General features: G+C 40.5%; 1 protein-coding gene across 9 annotated transcripts in view; it reads left to right on the top strand.

Moving 5' to 3' along the window:
- The window catches only part of DLGAP2 (DLG associated protein 2), a 420,471-nt gene that overhangs the window by 305,325 nt on the left and 96,871 nt on the right, over nt 1–18,275 (top strand). For 7 of the 9 annotated variants that reach the window (XM_079969732.1, XM_079969731.1, XM_079969733.1 and 4 more), the window contains one exon: nt 1,053–1,118. In XM_079969732.1, the coding sequence (XP_079825858.1) occupies nt 1,053–1,118 (66 nt within the window). Of the gene's footprint in view, nt 1–1,052; nt 1,119–13,229; nt 13,292–17,598; nt 17,725–18,275 lie in introns of those variants that run through there. The other 2 variants (XM_079969734.1, XM_079969735.1) reach the window with 2 other exon arrangements.

Consider the following 18,275-nt stretch of genomic DNA (forward strand, 5'->3'; position numbering starts at 1 on the left):
ACACCTCCATACAGAGAAATAAAGCTCTCCTTGTAGTCCAATCTTTATTTGTTCAGTGGTCATGCTGGCTGTTCGAGGTAGGAGTAGGCGATACAGAGCACTGTGGACATTTTCAGATCATAAAGAGTCGTAAACATGCTTTACGAATTGAGAAGTGGTCTGCAGGTCACTTCCTGGGAAGGGTTATGCCTTGGACTAATTGAGGGCATTGAGGTAGCAGCAGCCTATGAAATCCACTGCTTATACGCTCCCCCTTTTTATGTTTGCATTTCTCCTCCTACTTCCAGAGTTTTTTGGAATTCTGAACATAGTATTACGATGGGTGTTCCTTAGTTCAACATTAAAAAAAAACTACTAATAGACAATTGTATGTCAACATGGGGAGGGGGGAATTATATACTATTGGCACAAAAATGGAAGCAAGAAGAATTACTGACAAAAGAAGAATAGCAAATGAAATTAATGGACTATGCAGAATTAGATAAATTAACAGGAAGGAGTCGAAACCTGCGGGACCAGAGATTCTTAGAAGACTGGAGTAAATATTTGAACTATTTGAAAAGCAATTGTAATAAGGAGATTATGCTAGTAGGACTGCAAGAAGTTCTGTAAGGAGGATTATATGAAATATTGCAAAGAATATTATGAAGAGAAATGTTAGTTAATGATAATTAAAAGTAATAGAGAAATTAAGAAATGCAGAATAAGTGATAAAGAAAATCTTCAGAGGTTGTTGACGGAAGTCTAAAACATTGCATAAGATAAGAAGTTATGTTAAATGACTATTGGAAATTATATGTTAAAATTTTTTTAAAAAAATGTGTGTGTGTGTATAAATATACAATATATACAATATATATATATATATATATATATAGTGTATATATATATATATATATATATATATATATATATATATATATATATTGTATATATATTGTACTGCACTGTGCTCCTTTAAGGGACATTGAGTTTTGTGAAAGTTAAACGAATAGTAAATATCTGTGCTCCTGATAACATCTATGTGGTTTACTTTGTTTCTGTCTTTCTAGAGGAAGACGGTGGTGACCTCCTCAAGACGGGGATCAGTTTTCCAGGAACGCCAGAGGAAGAACTAGGTACAGATCTCAATTCTTTTCTGAACAAAACTCATTGTCAACCAAAGCTAGGCGTCACCCACTCCTGAAACCGCTTAAAACAAAGTGTGTGTTTGCACGTACCTTTTTTTTTTATTGTAATCCGGAATCAGCTTGTGCAAGGAGTTAATTACAAACTTAGTAGTTAGCTTTTGCAGTCTCCACACTTTACAAAAGTTATTCAGCTGACTCCCTCTCCAGATGTCCGCTCTGTACTGAACAGAGAAAAGCTGAACCATAAATATCAGGCCAAAATAAGAGAGTTATTCTGCCTAGTTAGATTGAATTAATGTGGCCTATACTACAAGACTGTTCAGTACTGAATCATTTGTGGGATACTAACTAAATAGTGTCATTTCCTAACTGCATTTCCTAAGAACACATGTAGAATGTTTGGAGTACTTATTCAGCTCAGAATTCAGGGCCTCTTGATGAATTTCCCACATGGGCTTAAGGAAAATGATCGAAACTCCATGTGTATACCATCAGTTGTGATATACTTCTTGAATGTCCACTGTATCAAATGTTCACAACATGCTAGCAGTCAGGGGTTACTAATGTGATTTATAACCGATGATTTTGTGCAGGCATAGTATAGTATCCAGTTTTCCCTCCATGGAAATTTCAGAGGTATGAAGTAGCCCTTTGCCAAACTTGGTTCAGTCAGTGGAGCACAGTGAACCTTAGTAGACAAAACACTCTTTTTTATTTATTTAAAAAGAACCATTAAATGTATGTAATATTCACTGAAGTATAACGAAGACATACACTGTTTGTCAGTCATATGCATGTACATGTCGCTACATAATATTTCTGTCAGTTGGCTATTGTCACTTAAAATGTGATGAAGGGGAGCACCATAGAATTTCTACAGATTTTAAGTACACAGCATTTTTCACTCAAGTCACTATTCCCTTCATTAAGTATATTCAAATAGCTTATACGTCAGTTGCATATTTGCAGATGGGACGAATAAATGATTAGTTCATGATTTGGGGCATTTCATGCAATATGAATATCCCACATGGGCACAAGGGAAGTTGTCTAGATTACTGACTGTGACATAATTAAATTGTGATTAAATTGTGATTCAGGGGTGGCCAAAATAATGTCCTCCTTTCATCCCTTACCACCATAGTTTAATACGCTCAGGAATGAGTTTTAGCCTGACAACATTGGCAGGGAAAGGGTTTACCACATTGGCTACCTCTGTCTTTGTTATCAATTATTTTCATAGAATCATAGAATCATAGAGTTGGAAGAGACCACAAGGGCCATCGAGTCCAACCCCTTGCCAAGCAGGAAACACCATCAGAGCACTCCTGACATATGGTTGTCAAGCCGCTATTCCCTTCAATTTTCTTGCGCATTGTGTTTAGAGCAAAATCTGTAAGGGCACAATAAAGGCAAAGTTAAATATTTTTAGTCAGTAGTGTAGTGATGGTGACCATGATAAAATCTCTGGCAGCAATTACCTCTGTTGACTGTGTGTCCATGACTGAACAGGGGCTGTGGCTGCAGTTGATTGACTGACTTTGACTCCGGTTGATGTTAGCTAAGCTGCTCTGCTTCTTAGAGTTTCTAGTTCAGGCATAGGCAAACTCGGCCCTCCAGATGTTTTAGGACTACAACTCCCACCATCCCTGACCACTGGTCCTGTTAGCTAGGGCTGGTGGGAGTTGTAGTCCCAAAACATCTGGAGGGCTGAGTTTGCCTATGCTTGTTCTAGTTCTTATTGACTGCAGCAGGAAGGGGAAGGTTGGCAGAAGGGCCTAGGAAAGTAGGAGTAGAAAAGCCTTGGTTGGAGTAGGTATTGACCCAGAGGAATAGGAGAACAGAGGTCTAGGTGGCTCCAAGACTGCCTGTACCATTAGGTATTATGCAGTAGATGCCCCAGGCAGCAGATCCTGGGAGATGGGGAGCACTCAAGAGAAAGATGCAGGTGCAGTGAAAGATGCTCTCCTTCTGCCAGGGTTGAGCAAGATTCATCTACCAGTCTGATTGCCTTCTGTATGTGGAATTCTGGAGGGGCATGTTGCTTCTTTGGTCAGCCAAGTGGGAGGGTTAAAAAAAAGTGGGAGAGAGACTGGGCAAAGATGAGAAGTCACAGATCGATCTGAAAATCTTTGACTGCATTCCTCTGGTTGGCATTAATGTGAGAGAGTTAAGCAGTAAGTGCATACTCCACTTTTTTTAAAAAATGAAATCTTTGAAATGTAAAAGTGCTTAACCTTGGCTGAATAATTCTTACAGTAGTTTAAGTTTTGTTTGAAATAATGTCACTCTTTGAACACAATGCTCACAGAGTGCTCACTTATGGTAGCTTCCAGGAAATGCTCTCCCCCTTCCTTCTTACCTTTCAGAAAGGTACGCCATGTGCATTCGCAGCATTGGGCGAGCACAGAATACTCTTCCTTATCTATTTGGTCAGCCTGTGTACAAGAAGGGCAAAATACAAGGATTTTTCCTTTGGTCCCCTTTTACGTTGACTTTTGGTGTTGTCCACAGAAAACAGAATGGGGTGGGGTTTTTTTTTAGTTTTCAACAAAGAAATAAATGTTATAAAAGAAATAGTCTAATTTGCATTGGCAGCAGAGATATCAATACAACATTATATGAATATATACTGAAAGAATTATTAATTTTGAAATGTGCATCTCTTTTTTACAAATATGCAACTCTTCTATTTTTCTTGTTTTATATACCTGGCTTTCCCCCTTTAGTTATAACTGATGGTCAAAATAATAGTCTTCATACTGGAGATAACATAGGCTACAGTAGAGCAGAGCAGAGCGTGTCTTTGGAAAATTGAGAGGGCAACTATATGGCTTCATCTGCTCTTCTGAATTCAATAGGATTTTTGAAAACAAAGCTAACTATACTTCTTGTTTAAAACAAACAAATGATAAGCAGATGTGCCTCTTATATGAGAAGAAAAACCAAGGGTGATGAATAATCACTCAAAACACAAACTATAATCCAACCAGGCACTTTTAGTGTGTCTTGTTTTCAGTAGGAGAAATGTTATTCCCACTGAAATAAATAACATTTAAAAGAGTTTAACTTGGACTGCCCAAAATAGCATTCCTATTTTTAGAGAGAAATCAAACTGGAACTTGGTTCAAAAACTATCCCTTGACCCCTGAAATTGCTGTGGGAAATTTTAATTTCAAGAGGTTTTGAATTTTTGCGAATAAAGTCAAGATGTATGTCTTTTCCTTTAGTGGCCCACTAAGTATTTGGTGACAATATCATGTCTCTGTAAGCTATGTTTCTGCTTCGTTCCTGTTATTCCTTACCCTTTTCCAGTGTCAAACTGTAAGAAATCGGTGTGGGGATCATCTGCATTTCTCCACCCGTACTCTAAATATCATAGTTTGATATAATTATAATGGAGCAATCTTGCACGCTATTTTTTGTATACTTGAGCCCCACTGAAATCACCATGATTCATGGATTTTGTCACATTGCACAGGATTCTGCACTTGATTTTTCCCTACACTTTCTCTAAAACATATTGTTAGAAAACATTGTGCAATTGTATGAAATTGCCATAATTATTCTAGCAAATACTGTCATTTTATCTGCATGTTACAAATAGGCAAAAATATATTTAAAACAAAATATTTGTTGAATTTCTACTATTAGGTTGCATGGTGATTAAATCCACACATGAATTCAATGATTTAAAGTATTTGTATATTTCCCTTCATAAATATTAACTCCAGAGATATATTTTTTTACATCAAATTAAAATCATACATATCTTTGCCTTTCTCCTTTCTGTTCCTACAAGCTCTGCATAGCTGATTTTCATTTTTCTAAAAATTAGATGCTCCATGTAGTTTCAGGGGAAATTACAGTTTGGAAATCGTGTTGAATGGATCAAAACTGTAGCATTCTAATGTTGATTTTTGAACAATTGCAGGATTATTTTGTAAACAATTCATTAAAGCCAAATACAAATGCTTATAGGTGCTTTGTTCCCAGCCGACAACAAGGAGATTACTGAACGAAAACTTTTGAAGTTAGCATCCTAGGAAGATTATCAACACTTTCCACTGTGTGAATTAACATAGACCATATCTCTTCCGTATGGTCACAATTATCAAGTAACGAGCCCATTTTAAATAATGGGTGAAAGTGATAGAACACCATACAAATGTGTTACCGAACCAAGAACAGCAACCAGGGGAAAGAATTATAAAAGCAGATCAACTTTTTGTTTCGGAATTGATTCCACCAAATAGCTTATTAGTTTAGACAGCAGAGACTGTATTGGATTTCTTTAAAGGAGCTTACAAAAAGCTTTCACATTGACTTTATTCTCCAGAGTACGATTTCATACCTTTTCCCTATAGATATTGTTTATACATTGGGTAGCAATATGGAATGCACTTTTGGGAATTCATCTTGGCCCAGCATTTCTTACACAGGCATATGAATTTGCAACTAAGGGAGCAAGTGGGGTATTTTCCCCACAATGAGCTACACACACGCACACACACACACCAGCAAAGAGCTGCTTTTCTGAGTAAAAGCAACTGTGTCAATTCATAGCTGCAGTTGTTACAAAGATGGGCTCAATTCTACACTTGCGAAGATGTCCTCTCCTGACCAAAAGTTGGAGTCTATGGGGCATGAAGAACATCTGGTGGTGACTTAGGCTGCAATCCTAACCCCACATAACTAGGAGTGTGGATTCAATAGTACTTACTTCTGAAAGGACTTCAATATGTTTACACTGTCAGTCTTGCAGATGGCAAGCCAGGCTTCAGGACTTTGGACAGCTCATCTCACACAGCTTTGTCTGAGGGCAGTCCTATTAGAGCAGGCATCCCCAAACCCAGCCCTCCAGATGTTTTAGGACTACAACTCCCTTCATCCCTAGCTAACAGGACCAGTGGTCAGGGATGATGGGAGGGGAAGGAGGCAGAAAGCAACCGCAAGCTGGTGGCAGCAGCCATTGGAGGAACCACAGCCACTGGAACCGGGCTGCCACTGCACTCAGCTCTGTCCCCAGCTCCTCTGACATCCTGACACATGGCACATGGCATCACATGCCGCCGGTCCCTCATTCTTCTTCGGAAGGTGGCGCCTCTGTATAAGTATGACCAATCCTGGGTATCACCCAGACAGTTCGTTTCTAATTAGTAAATGCAGAACTGAATTAGGTTGGCAGATTCTATCAATTTATATGAGGAATCTTAATTTTTTACACATTGAAAATGTCCTTGGGTTGAAAGCCGCTGTTCAATTTTTTTAATGTATTGTTGTGTTCAGTGCTTCAGTGCTTAGGCCATAAGCCAACAAGTCCATTTACATATCCACAAAAGGATTATGCAGTAGACCTTGTTTCCATTGCATTGTGGAGCAGTTTTGAAGAACTGTGTGGGAGCTGCTGTCATGGTAGAAATAAAGAAGATGAAGAAACTACTTTCATAGGAATCTAACCCACATATTATCTTGGATAATCTGTAAGCTGTTGCCTTCCATAGATTTTTACTGGGAGAGTCCCATTAGTCTCAGCATCCATAACAGGTTTTCCGAATATACTGTAATGTGGATTTAAAATTGTTCTGTGTAATGTAATTCTTCCTTTACAATAGCAAGGCAGTAATAGTATTATTTTAAAAACAAAATATCAGGTGAAAAGGGTCACCAATTTAACTAAAGCAACAACTTGAGAGCATGAAGTTCATTCTCAAACTGAACCCAATACCTCCAAATGAATAATCTTCAAGATTAGCAATATCTGGCTATTAATGAAACTGTTTCTACTGTCATTCTCCTGACACTCACACATTGTGCTACTGAAAGGATTTCTTAAAAGGAAAATCATTATAATTACACTCTTAACATTTGTTTGTTCCTTTTCAGAACAATAGGGATGTGTTAACTGCAGTGATAAGACTTTTGCAACAGATTTTATAAAGGGTCCTGTGCTCGTTTCATCTGATTTTTGCAAAGTTTTGAGAAGAACAAGCTTTTGAGTGCTGTATTTCTGGGCTCCCATCCAATCTGCTTGTATAAACTTCTGAATAATCAGTTCAGAAGCTGCGTATTGCCCCTCCTACCTCTAAGGTTTCAGACACCAGTGAGATTTTTTTGAAGACACTGAAGTTATTTTCAATGAGAACGGTGGTGTTCTAAAAGAAATTTAAATGATAAATAGGTGTTTTCCTTCTTCCAACTGCATAGCCGGACGTGTGGTATGAAACCACAACAAGTCATGAGAAAACTGAAACCAATGAGGGCTCAGCACTGTATCCCACCACCAACTCCCCTGGGTCTGAACCTTTCTGCTCTGTGGCTTCGCTAGGGAGTTCCTTGCCTGAAGCCTCCCACAATTCCTTGTCATGCAGCCCGTCCCTTACACCCTCATTACAGCCCCCACCCACAAATCAACAGATCTCTGGACTGCGTGGGATAGGGCGTAGGGGTTGTAGTAGGAAGCAGAATTGCTTTGTGCAAGTGGAAGTGCTTTTCTATTAGCGCAAGGCATCCTTGGATCCAAGCCATAGAACTGGAAGTTTTCTGCCAGAAAGTGCTACTGAATGCAGAAAGAGATCTTGCATCCTTACTAGAAGGAATCACAAGGCGTTGCTGGAGGTACTACATACTTAACAGATAGCAGACCTTGGACCACCTCATTAAAAGGAGTGAGTTTGAGTGAACCATGCATGGAAAGATTCATAGACACATGACCTGATCTGTATATCTGCATTCCAATCCAAACATGATCCAGTTTTTGGAGTGAACAAAAAAAAAATTCCCCATCCTTAGTTTCACTGCTTACTGCAATTCCTTTTCAGAAGATGCTCAAAGGACTGCAGACTTTTGATCAATCTATTTGACTAGTTTTGCTGCAGTGGAAATAGGAGCAATACTAGGCCAGGCACATATATACATACCCCACACTCAGTAGCAGCCTGCTTTAAATGACTTTTATTTATTGTTCCTTTGCTATCACAAAAGCTCTCAGCGTGCAGCTGTGATGTAATCTGATCACCAGTCTAGCTAATCTTAAAAATGTAGTAATTAAATAATAGGTATTTATTTGAGGATTTGTCGGGATTGGCTTTACGGTAATTTTTAGAAGTTTTGAATGGATCTCATAAACATATAATGCTTATCTGAATGAAGTTTTGAATTATTTGGGTCTGTAAAGAACCATGCATTGAGGAGAAATATATATATAGTGTGGGGGAGGTTAATTTTGACCTTCTATAAATAAGCTATGTTCGTACAACCTTCTGACCAGACTCAGAGAAAATTCAGTGGGTATGGAGTCTGCTCTCATGACACACTATTTGTGTGCATGTCCAGCCATGTACAGGACTCAACTTCTGCCTAACCCAGGACTAGCCCTACCTTTAGGTAAAGTTACAGATAGGTAGCCGTGTTGGTCTGCCATAGTCAAAACAAAATAAAAAAATTTATTCCAGTAGCACCTTTAGGTAAAGTGAAGCAACTGCCTCGGGTAGCATATGCTGAGATATGGCAGCTCTCAGTTCTGTTGGAGAAATGTTGGCATACCTTGTCCATCATGAGCAACTACCCTGCTGACCTCCCTCAGGGACAGGGCTGTAACTTACTACTTGTTGTAAAATAGGTTTCAGCATCCAGTCCTACTATATGTGAATGGGTGTGCTTGGGTGTGACGTTTTATCCTTTGTCTCAGGCAACCTGGCTTCTAGCATCTCTGAGGGCGAAGGGGGGAGCAGAGGGGGCTTTGTCCATCCCTTACCCTGCTGCTGACCTTGCAACAGCCGTTTCCTGGAAGGGGGTCTTTTGAGAAACTATTAGCTGCCATGCATGTTACTTTGCAAGCTCCGTTGCAAGAGGGCTCTGTGGCAGATGCAGTGGGAGGCTATGCCAGCCGCCTCAAATTTGCCCTCAGAGCAATTTTGTAGCTGCAAATGAACAAAAGAGAAGGGGCGCAGAGGTCCCTGATTTCCATCATCAAAGCCCTGCACTGTCTTTAGGTAGGGCTGGGATAAACTCCCTTTCTGAAACCCCAAAGAGCTGATGCAAGTTAATGTAGACAAGATTGAGTTAGATGGACCAATGATGGCTGCCAATGATGTCCATGTTGCCACCACTGTTGGCTGCAAAACTTGCCCCATAAGTATCTTTTGAAATCATAGCCTTCAAAACCAAAAGGGCAGGAAGGACAATTGATTTAATTGTATACAGCACCATTCATTAATATGGCGCTTTATTCAGTGGCCTGTGCAACACAGACAGATTCCAGCCTCAAGGATCATACAGCTTGATTGGGGGCGAGAGGGCAGGATATGTGGTGTGAACTGCATGAGCACAATTAGTGTATGCAATAACGTGCTTACTGACTATAGCGCCTTCTCTGCATTTGAAGGAAAATCTCCATTGGAACCAATGGCATTTCCCCATGGGTTCTCTTTGCATAACCCAAATAAAGCGCATGCTAAGGGCATTTACGCCATTAAAGTAACATCTAATTTGACCATCGAGAGCTACAAGTGGAAGGCAGCATCTGTCTTGACCGAGGGCTCATCCACACTGAATCAGAACAAATATCAAGCAGGTTTTCTGCAGATTGGCTTTTGCTCTGATTCAGCAGTTAAACAGTGAGTTTTCCCAGGGAAAGTGATGGGGCAAACGGAAGGCCACTCTGACTCATGCCTAGAAAAGCACAGGGCAAGCTGAAATGTGGACAAAGCCAAACACCCACAGTGATTCTCTGGAGGAGTGTGCTCTGTGCAATAGGGTCTAGGGCAGCTTCAGTGAGAGACATGCCGGAAAACAGACTGAAGTATCCAGGGAAGCTCCACTCACACTGAGTGCCTCCACCATATTTTGGCCTGGGTACCCCATACCATGGGACATGGGTGGCGCTGTGGGTTAAACCACAGAGCCTAGGACTTGCCGGTCAGAAGGTCGGCGGTACGAATCCCCGTGATGGGGTGAGCTCCCATTGCTCGGTCCTTGCTCCTGCCAACCTAGCAGTTCGAAAGCACGTCAAAGTGCAAGTAGATAAATAGGTACCGCTCCAGCGGGAAGGTAAACGGCGTTTCCATGTGCTGCTCTGGTTTGCCAGAAGCGGCTTAGTCATGCTGGCCACATGACGCAGAAGCTGTATGCCGGCTCCTTCGGCCAATAAAGCGAGATGAGCGCCGCAACCCCAGAGTCGGTCACATGGTCAGGGGTCCCTTTACCCTTTACCTTTACCCCATACCATACCATCACTGTCTGGTTTGTATAAATAAGTTTCACTCATGCCATTTTAGATCCTTCTTCACATCTGCTCTTGCTCATAGTACCATGCCACTAATATGAGCCTCTGTTCATGCTGTTAAATGTGCGGTTTATTACCAACAAAAACACCAACGTTTTCTTATCCATTCATCCAGCTACATGGGGCACAACTCATTCATGCTAAAATCCCAATGCAGAGAAATCCCATGGCCATAGCCACTCAGAGAAATTAGTACATAAGCAGGGAGGACCATATGACTTATCGGCGGTAATAAGCATGTGTGCAACAGGTCAAAAATGCGCTGTCACATCTTTGCAAATTTCTTTTGGGAAGTTGCAGGGCCCTGCCAGTTCATTCATTACTTCCTCCGTGCAGCAACGGCAGTGGAATAACTATTGGAGTGGGGCTGGGGATCATATGACACAAGAAAAAACATGTTTTCGTCACAATCCAACACAAAGTTAAGTGTGCTTTAGCCTGTTCATTTATTTCAACTTAAGCATATTTACTGTATTTTTTGCTCTATAAGACTCACTTTTTCCCTCCTAAAAAGTAAGGGGAAATGTGTGTGCATCTTATGGTGTGAATTTTAGGCTTTGCAGCTATCACAGAAGCCAGAACAGCAAGAGGGATTGCTGCTTTCACTGCGCAGCGATCCCTCTTGCTGTTCTGGCTTCTGAGATTCAGAATATATTTTTTCTTGTTTTCCTCCTCCAAAAACTAGGTGCGTCTTGTGGTCTGGTGCGTCTTATAGAGCGAAAAATACGGTAAACCTCGAGCTGGGTGGTGCGCATTATGCACACATGTAAGGTAAGCATGTCAGGGAGGAAGCTGCAGCCCAGGGTTAGCCAGTGTGCTGCCCTCCAGAGGTTTTGGGCTGCAACTCCCATCAAAAGGAATCTGTATGTGCAGTGGTCAGGGAAAATGGAAGTTGCAGTTCAGACCACCACATTGGCTGCTCCAGTTCTAGCCTAACCTTTTGCCAGGCATGCTAGTTTTGAATATGGAGAAACTGTTCTTTGTTGTTTTATTTACAGGAAGGAATATCCATCTATTTTTTGCATCTGGAAGAGACCGTCATAATTTTTCTAAAATGATTATTGCGCTTTTTTGTGGAGCATGAATGCCATATATGACTGCTTTCAGACAAAATATCTAAATATTCTGTCATGAAGTGAAGACTGCACCATCTAAAACATACTCATCTAAGTTGGCCATTGATTGACCCGTGTAATTGTCTGGTTTGTTGCAATGTATGTCCATCATACCATTTGACCTGTCGGCTATCATATGTCTTTCAATCAAGAGCACATGGTAATTTATGTGCATTCAATCCTTAACTAGAGTGGGTTGTTTTGTTATCATAATTAGGTTCTTCAAGGGAGGCAGCTGATATTCTCCTTGGTGAATATTTAGAGTAGAGTCCTACCTTTTGTTACAATTCACTTGCTTCTTTCTTTCTTTTTTGCAAAGATGCACGGCAAAATTAATAAGCCAAATAGTTTGAATTCATCATGTAAGGTTGCAGGTGATTATTTCAGGGTTCTGCTTGGTCACTTAATATAACTGCAAAAGAGAAGCTACATAATGAGAGCTTCTCTATCTCTGCATTTGGACAGAGCATCCCATGATGCGTGTGGTTTGCAGAAATCAAATTATTTATATATTCCATGAAGATGACTCTCAACCTTTCAGCGTAAGGCAGACATAGGCAAACTGGGCCCTTTCGATGTTTTGGGACTACAACTCCCATCATCCCTAGCTAACAGGACCAGTAGTCAGGGATGATGGGAATTGTAGTCCCAAAAATATCTGGAGGGCCCAGTTTGCCTATGCCTGGCGTAAGGGCTATACTTTTATTTTTCCACACTATACTTCCCACTTTTGCAGGATCAAACAATGCAAAAAGTTTCATCTGGTCACATTTGCAACTGTTTGATAGAAGACCCCTAATGTGAAAGTCTGGATGTCTTTAGCAGCTCCAAACTATCTCAACCCCTCCCCCCTTGGGCAAATATATCCCTTAAACAGCTTCACTTTTTCTTTCTTGCATTCAGAAATGCAAAAAAAAAAAAAAAAATAGAACACTGAAGTTACTTTAGGATGCAGTTGCAGAATGATGTATATTTTGTCATTATATTATTATTTTCCCATTATTAGGACAGTAAAGTAGTTCAGATACATAAGACTATAGGAACACTTGTATAGGATGATCAAGTGTACAAAAGCAAATTATTTATTATAAAAATCACCCAAAACCTTGTACAATATTGCTACTGAAACTAATATCACCATTTTGATCTGCTGGTGCAGACATAATGCTAAACCATAACTGTGCAATGCTTGGACTTGTGAGCCTCTCCCTTCCTGGCTTTTTCTCCTCTGACACAAACCAGAGGAGGACAGGAGAAGCTTTCATATTTGGATTTAAGCTAACCAGATTTCCATGTTACATTCGAAGTACGGTAACTTTGGTTAGTTTAAACTCCGGTTAGTAAACAAGGCAGGATTATAAGCAAGTTGATATTGGCTACTTTGAACTAACCATACTTCAGACTTCATGTTTGGGAACTCTGGTTAGTTTAAAAGCAAAAGTATCTAATTTCCTCCTCTGGTGGAGCCTGGGGCTTGCCATAGCTCAGGTATGAAACACGAAATTATGGTTTTAGCATTCTATCCAAACCAGGCCATGATATGGAATGTCAATAGTATTTATGGGTTTGCTTTTCTGCTTCTTTTGCAGTGTTGAAATATAGGTTGACAAAATGTTTACATTTAGCGTGTTGAAAATTGTTAGTCACTATCCAAAGCGCTAAGCATTAAGTATTATTATTACTTTCACAGATTTTGTTGTATTCTATGGAATCCAATTTTTCATATAAAAATGGAGTTTGGGGGCCACCTCTTTGAAAAGGTAACATTTCTTCTGTAGTTAAATGTACCGTAGCCTTAAGTGCAGTTAGCTTTGCAGACAAATGTATTTTAAATTTGCAAGCCGTAGGCATAATCTTGCATTCTTCCATGTGCCTTTCTTCCTGTAGTTTGCAGTGCAAATTCATAAACTTCACACCAGGAGTCCTGCTGGGTTGGTTGATAGTTTAGGTGCTTCGACAGTCGCATGTGCATAAAATATGTAAAGGATTAGGAATATTCATTGAAGCTTTCAATCGGCAGGGCCATGGAGGACCAACAAAAAATGTGAATTCCAATTTCTTGTTTGGTAACTCGTTCACATTTGAATGCCTACACGGCAATCTTTGTGGGCTGATTCTTATGTTAACTAAACAGCATAACTGACCCTCTGCTCTCTACATCACTGTAGTAACATAGACATTAGGGCAGGCATAGGCAAACTCGGCCCTCCAGATGTTTTGGGACTACAACTCCCATCATCCCTAGCTAACAGGACCAGTGGTCAGGGATGATGGGAGTTGCAGTCCCAAAAACATCTGGAGGGCTGAGTTTGCCTATGCCTGCATTAGGGAAACCACATGGGTGGGACATTTGGCACGGCTACATTCCACACCATTGCCACTAAGCCAAGGGGAAGAGCAGTGATGTGCAAGAAATATCATTATATCACACACCCCTCCCATTGCATGCGTTACTGGAGGGGAGCAGGAAATAGACATGTAAAATAGATAATCATACAGCTTGGGTAACATAGGAATCTGCACACAGTATGCTTTCTTCTCAAGTGTCTTGACTGCTGTCTGTTTGTGAAGACTCTGTTTAATTGCTTTGGGATTCTTTTGATACTGGAAACCACAATTTTGATTTATTCCCCCCGCCCCCCGGAAGGTCATTATTTATGCAAGTGTTTACAGGCAATGCAACAATGCAAGAAATACTCTTGTTAAATAACTAGCATCTTCATAAACAAAAGGCATACTGCATCACTACAACATCTCAGTGAAAGCTGACTTTTGTAATAATGTGAAGACATCTGTAGGAATTTCCATCTCTTGCCATAATTCCTCTGCAGCTCACAGAAAATAATAGCTTGACACACAAATCCTTTAAACCCTGTGCTTTCCATGTGAAGGACTGTTGCTCCACACTTAGCAAAGTTAGATTATTTCTAGGTGTTACAAAGTTGGTATTTATTTCTTTATTTCATGAAATTTATACACAGCTTGTTGTGGGATGGGGAACATATCTCAACATGCATTATTTGCAATACTTCCCATTTGTTTTGCTCTTCCTCCCCCACCCCCAGTTCTGAAATTGTGCCTGGCAGGTATGCAAACAAATAAAAAGTGTTTTGCTTACTTTTGTTTAGGACTGGCACTCACTGATGAGATGGTGCTGTGGCATGCTACATAAACCGTATGAGTCATACGGTCATACAGCACCAGTACTGAATCCCATTGATAAAGTTTATTTCTTGGGGTAGGTTGTAAGGACATGGGTGGGAACAGAATATATGGGTGGGGTATAAATTTATATATATATATATATATATATATATACACACACACACACACACACACACACACACACACACACACACACCACCCATCTGGCTGGGTCTTCCCAGCCACTCTGGGCAGCTCCCAACCGAATATTAAAAACACAATATAGCATTAAACATTAAAAGCCTTCAGATGTCTTCCAAAAGTAAGATAGTTGCTATTGCCTTGACTTCTGAAGGGAGGGCATTCCACAGGGCGGGCGCCACTACCGAGAAGGCCCTCTGCCTGGTTCCCTGTAATCTCACTTCTCACAGTGAGGGAACCATCAGAAGGCCCTTGGCGCTGGACCTCAGTGTCCGGGCTGAACGATGGGGGTGGAGACGCTCCCTCAGTTGTTGTTGTTGTTAGATAAAGGCTCTGTGTATATAGAAAAGGAGAACTTCACAAGGGTTAGGGTGTCCTAAACTCTACATGGATGGTACATGAAGATCACGTAATTCATTTCAGATCCACATACAGAGAAAGGACAGCAGTACTGAAGTCTCAGGCCAAGCCTCCTAAGAACATCCAGAGACTCTGTCTGGTTGGTTCCTAGAGTGGGGCCTTGTCTATGGTGTAACCAACACACAATTCAGCTCAGTATTCTGTTGAGCATGTGAGGAGGAAGATGCCCTCAGAGCCCTCATGATGGGTGCAAAAAGAGGTCATGATAAGCAGGGAACCAGAGTTATATGAGGGGTAGTGAAGAATGGGAACAGAATACAAGATAAAAAGGCCCAGTGACTGTGTATGTATTTTTTATTTTACTAACTACACATATATCTTGCCTTTCCCCACAAGCAGCTTAAGGCAGCAGCATACACAGTTCTCCCCTTTTCTCCATTTTATCCTCCTAACAAGCCTGTGAGACAGATTAGGCTGAGAGATATCTCTGGCCCGAAGTTACCCAGTGAGCTCATGGCCAAGCAGGGGTGTAAACTAGGGATGTGGGATGGATTTGTTGGGCCCTCTCTCCTCTCCCCACGTGCTCCCTAATTATATTCTGGGTTCCCCTTTCCTCAATCTTCCAAAACAGATTTAAGGGTAGAGGAAGTTCTATTGTGCAGCCTAAAGTGTTTGTGCTACTGTGACTATTTAGTTGTATGGTATGCCATTATATCTCAAGCGTCAAAGGCCAGGGCAAATAGGTGTCTCTTCATTTTGCCTAAAACAGGCATCTCCAACCTTTGGCCCTCCAGATGTTTTGGACTACAATTCCCATCATCCCTGACCACTGGTCCTGTTAGCTAGGAATCATGGGAGTTGTAGGCCAAAACATCTGGAGGGCCGCAGGTTGGGGATGCCCGGCCTAAAACATATCTACGAAACATATTTTGCAGATAAAAGCACTGAAAAGTGTATTTTGCATCAAAAAGTGCATATTTTAATTGTATGCTGACTTCTCATACATTCTTTCAAAAAAATCTGCAAAAATGTGATGGTACTGAACACCAGAAATACTGAAGGGGGGCAGGATTAGGCTGCTCAGCCCATATCTAATCTGAACCCAGGTCTCCCTGGTCCTAGTCAAACACTCTCACTGCTATTACAAATTTCTCAAGGTCCACAGTGGCTTCAGTAACCAAACAATGATCTATGAAAGTCATGAATTACATTGCAGATCCAAAAAGAGCTGAAAATAGTAAGAACTATAGTAAAAAGGAAGAGTTTTGATGTTTCCACCTTGTAGGTTACACTGGCATCCAATAAGTTTTGTAATCAAGATTAGAATTGTTCTGAAAATATGTCATGTAAGAATGGTTTATTCATACCTAGATGCTACAATTGGCTTATGAAATTGGTTTTTCATTCAGTAGGAAAGAGGCTGATTTTAGCATTCAGTGTGCTTGTTTTGAATGTCTTCAACATTTTCACTTGCTTTCACAATATTTCAGTTAGCTGCAAGATAGGCTCCATGACTTTGTTGCTAAGAATAAAAAACACAGTTTTGAAGTCCTCCATAGTATTGAAATTGTTTTTGTGCTGTTAGTTGAATTATATCACCATTTTCAAATCATGCTTTCAGTGTGTTTAAAGCTCATCTTAACATCCCTTCCTATCGACACTGCATAAGAAATGTTCTCCAGAGGAAGACAAGAGTAACTGAAAAAAAACAATGAAAGACATATGTTAATTGAACTTTTGTGAGTTGTTGGGGTGAGGATATAAAGGAAGTAAGAGGGACACAGGAGAGTTCTCTGGGGAAGGTATAACATGTGGGAAGAGGTGGTATTCTGACCATTCATTTGAAAAAGAAACAGACATAAGCAGTCAATTGTTGTACTCTAATTCCCATCAACTCCAGCCAGCACAGACATTGGTCAGGGATGATGGGAGCTGTAATCCAACAACATCTTTAAGGCTGCAAATTCCCCACCCCTGCAATAGATGAACTTTTTACTAGGCTGGTAAATTACTTTTGAAATATCACACAGAACAGTAACAAGTCAGCCAAATTTTAATGGATTGGAAATAACCCCTGTATGTATTGTAGCTTTCTCTTTCCTGGGGAAAGGAAGGAGCAAAAATACTTATCCAGATCCTAAAAGAAACCATTGAGTGTTAAGGTATTGGTATTAGATGAGATATCTCAAGGTGATGAGAGAAGGCAGCAGCTGCCCTTCTGAAAACATTTCCTGCTGCTCCAAACATGGCACCAGAAGCATAGCATTGCTTCATGAATTTCAACAATGTAATGAGCAAATAGAGTAGTGTAATAAATTTAAAATTTAAAGCCAGCAGATGAATTTGATTTCTTTCTTTTTTTAAGAACCTCAGTCCCCTAACCTAGCAAGAAGGAGCCAATGAAGCTAAGATGGAAAATAGGCAAGTTTCCAGACACCAGGCTGAAGGCCCTGAGACGCTCCAAGCATAGACCTTGAATGGGAGAAAGGTGCAAGGATCCTTTTCCCAATCTCTACACCTGCAATCGAACTTTCCCCTCCGCCATGTTGTCCCCAGATCTGCTCCAGAGGGTTGGGGTAACTCCTAGAACAGATATAGAGTGTGTACATGGGGAGCAGAGAGGGAGAAGGTTGTACAGGCAGAAATACTTGCACTGATAGAATAAGTGACTTGGAAGTATATTGGACTCCACCCTTCGTTTCATTATGTGTGTGTACATACAACTAGTTATTTGACAGGGCTCAGTGAAGCTGGCTTAAGTAATTGGTTTCTGGCCTGCATGAAAATGTTGTCACAGAAATGGCCACTGTAAACCTGTGATTTGTGGTGAAGCTACATGCCTTTACATGAAGACACTTGTAAAAGGTTTGCGATGGAGGCAGAGCCACACTTTTCAAACTGTTGCTTTATCCAATATCCTTAGAAAGCACTGCTAATAACAAGGCCAGTGGAAGTGATGATATTCCAGCTGAACTATTTAAAATTTTAAACGATGATGCTGTCAAGGTGCTACACTCAATATGCCAGCAAATTTGGAAA

Source organism: Podarcis cretensis, assembly GCF_951804945.1.
Source record: "Podarcis cretensis genome assembly, chromosome: 3".
NCBI classification, from domain to species: domain Eukaryota; kingdom Metazoa; phylum Chordata; class Lepidosauria; order Squamata; family Lacertidae; genus Podarcis; species Podarcis cretensis.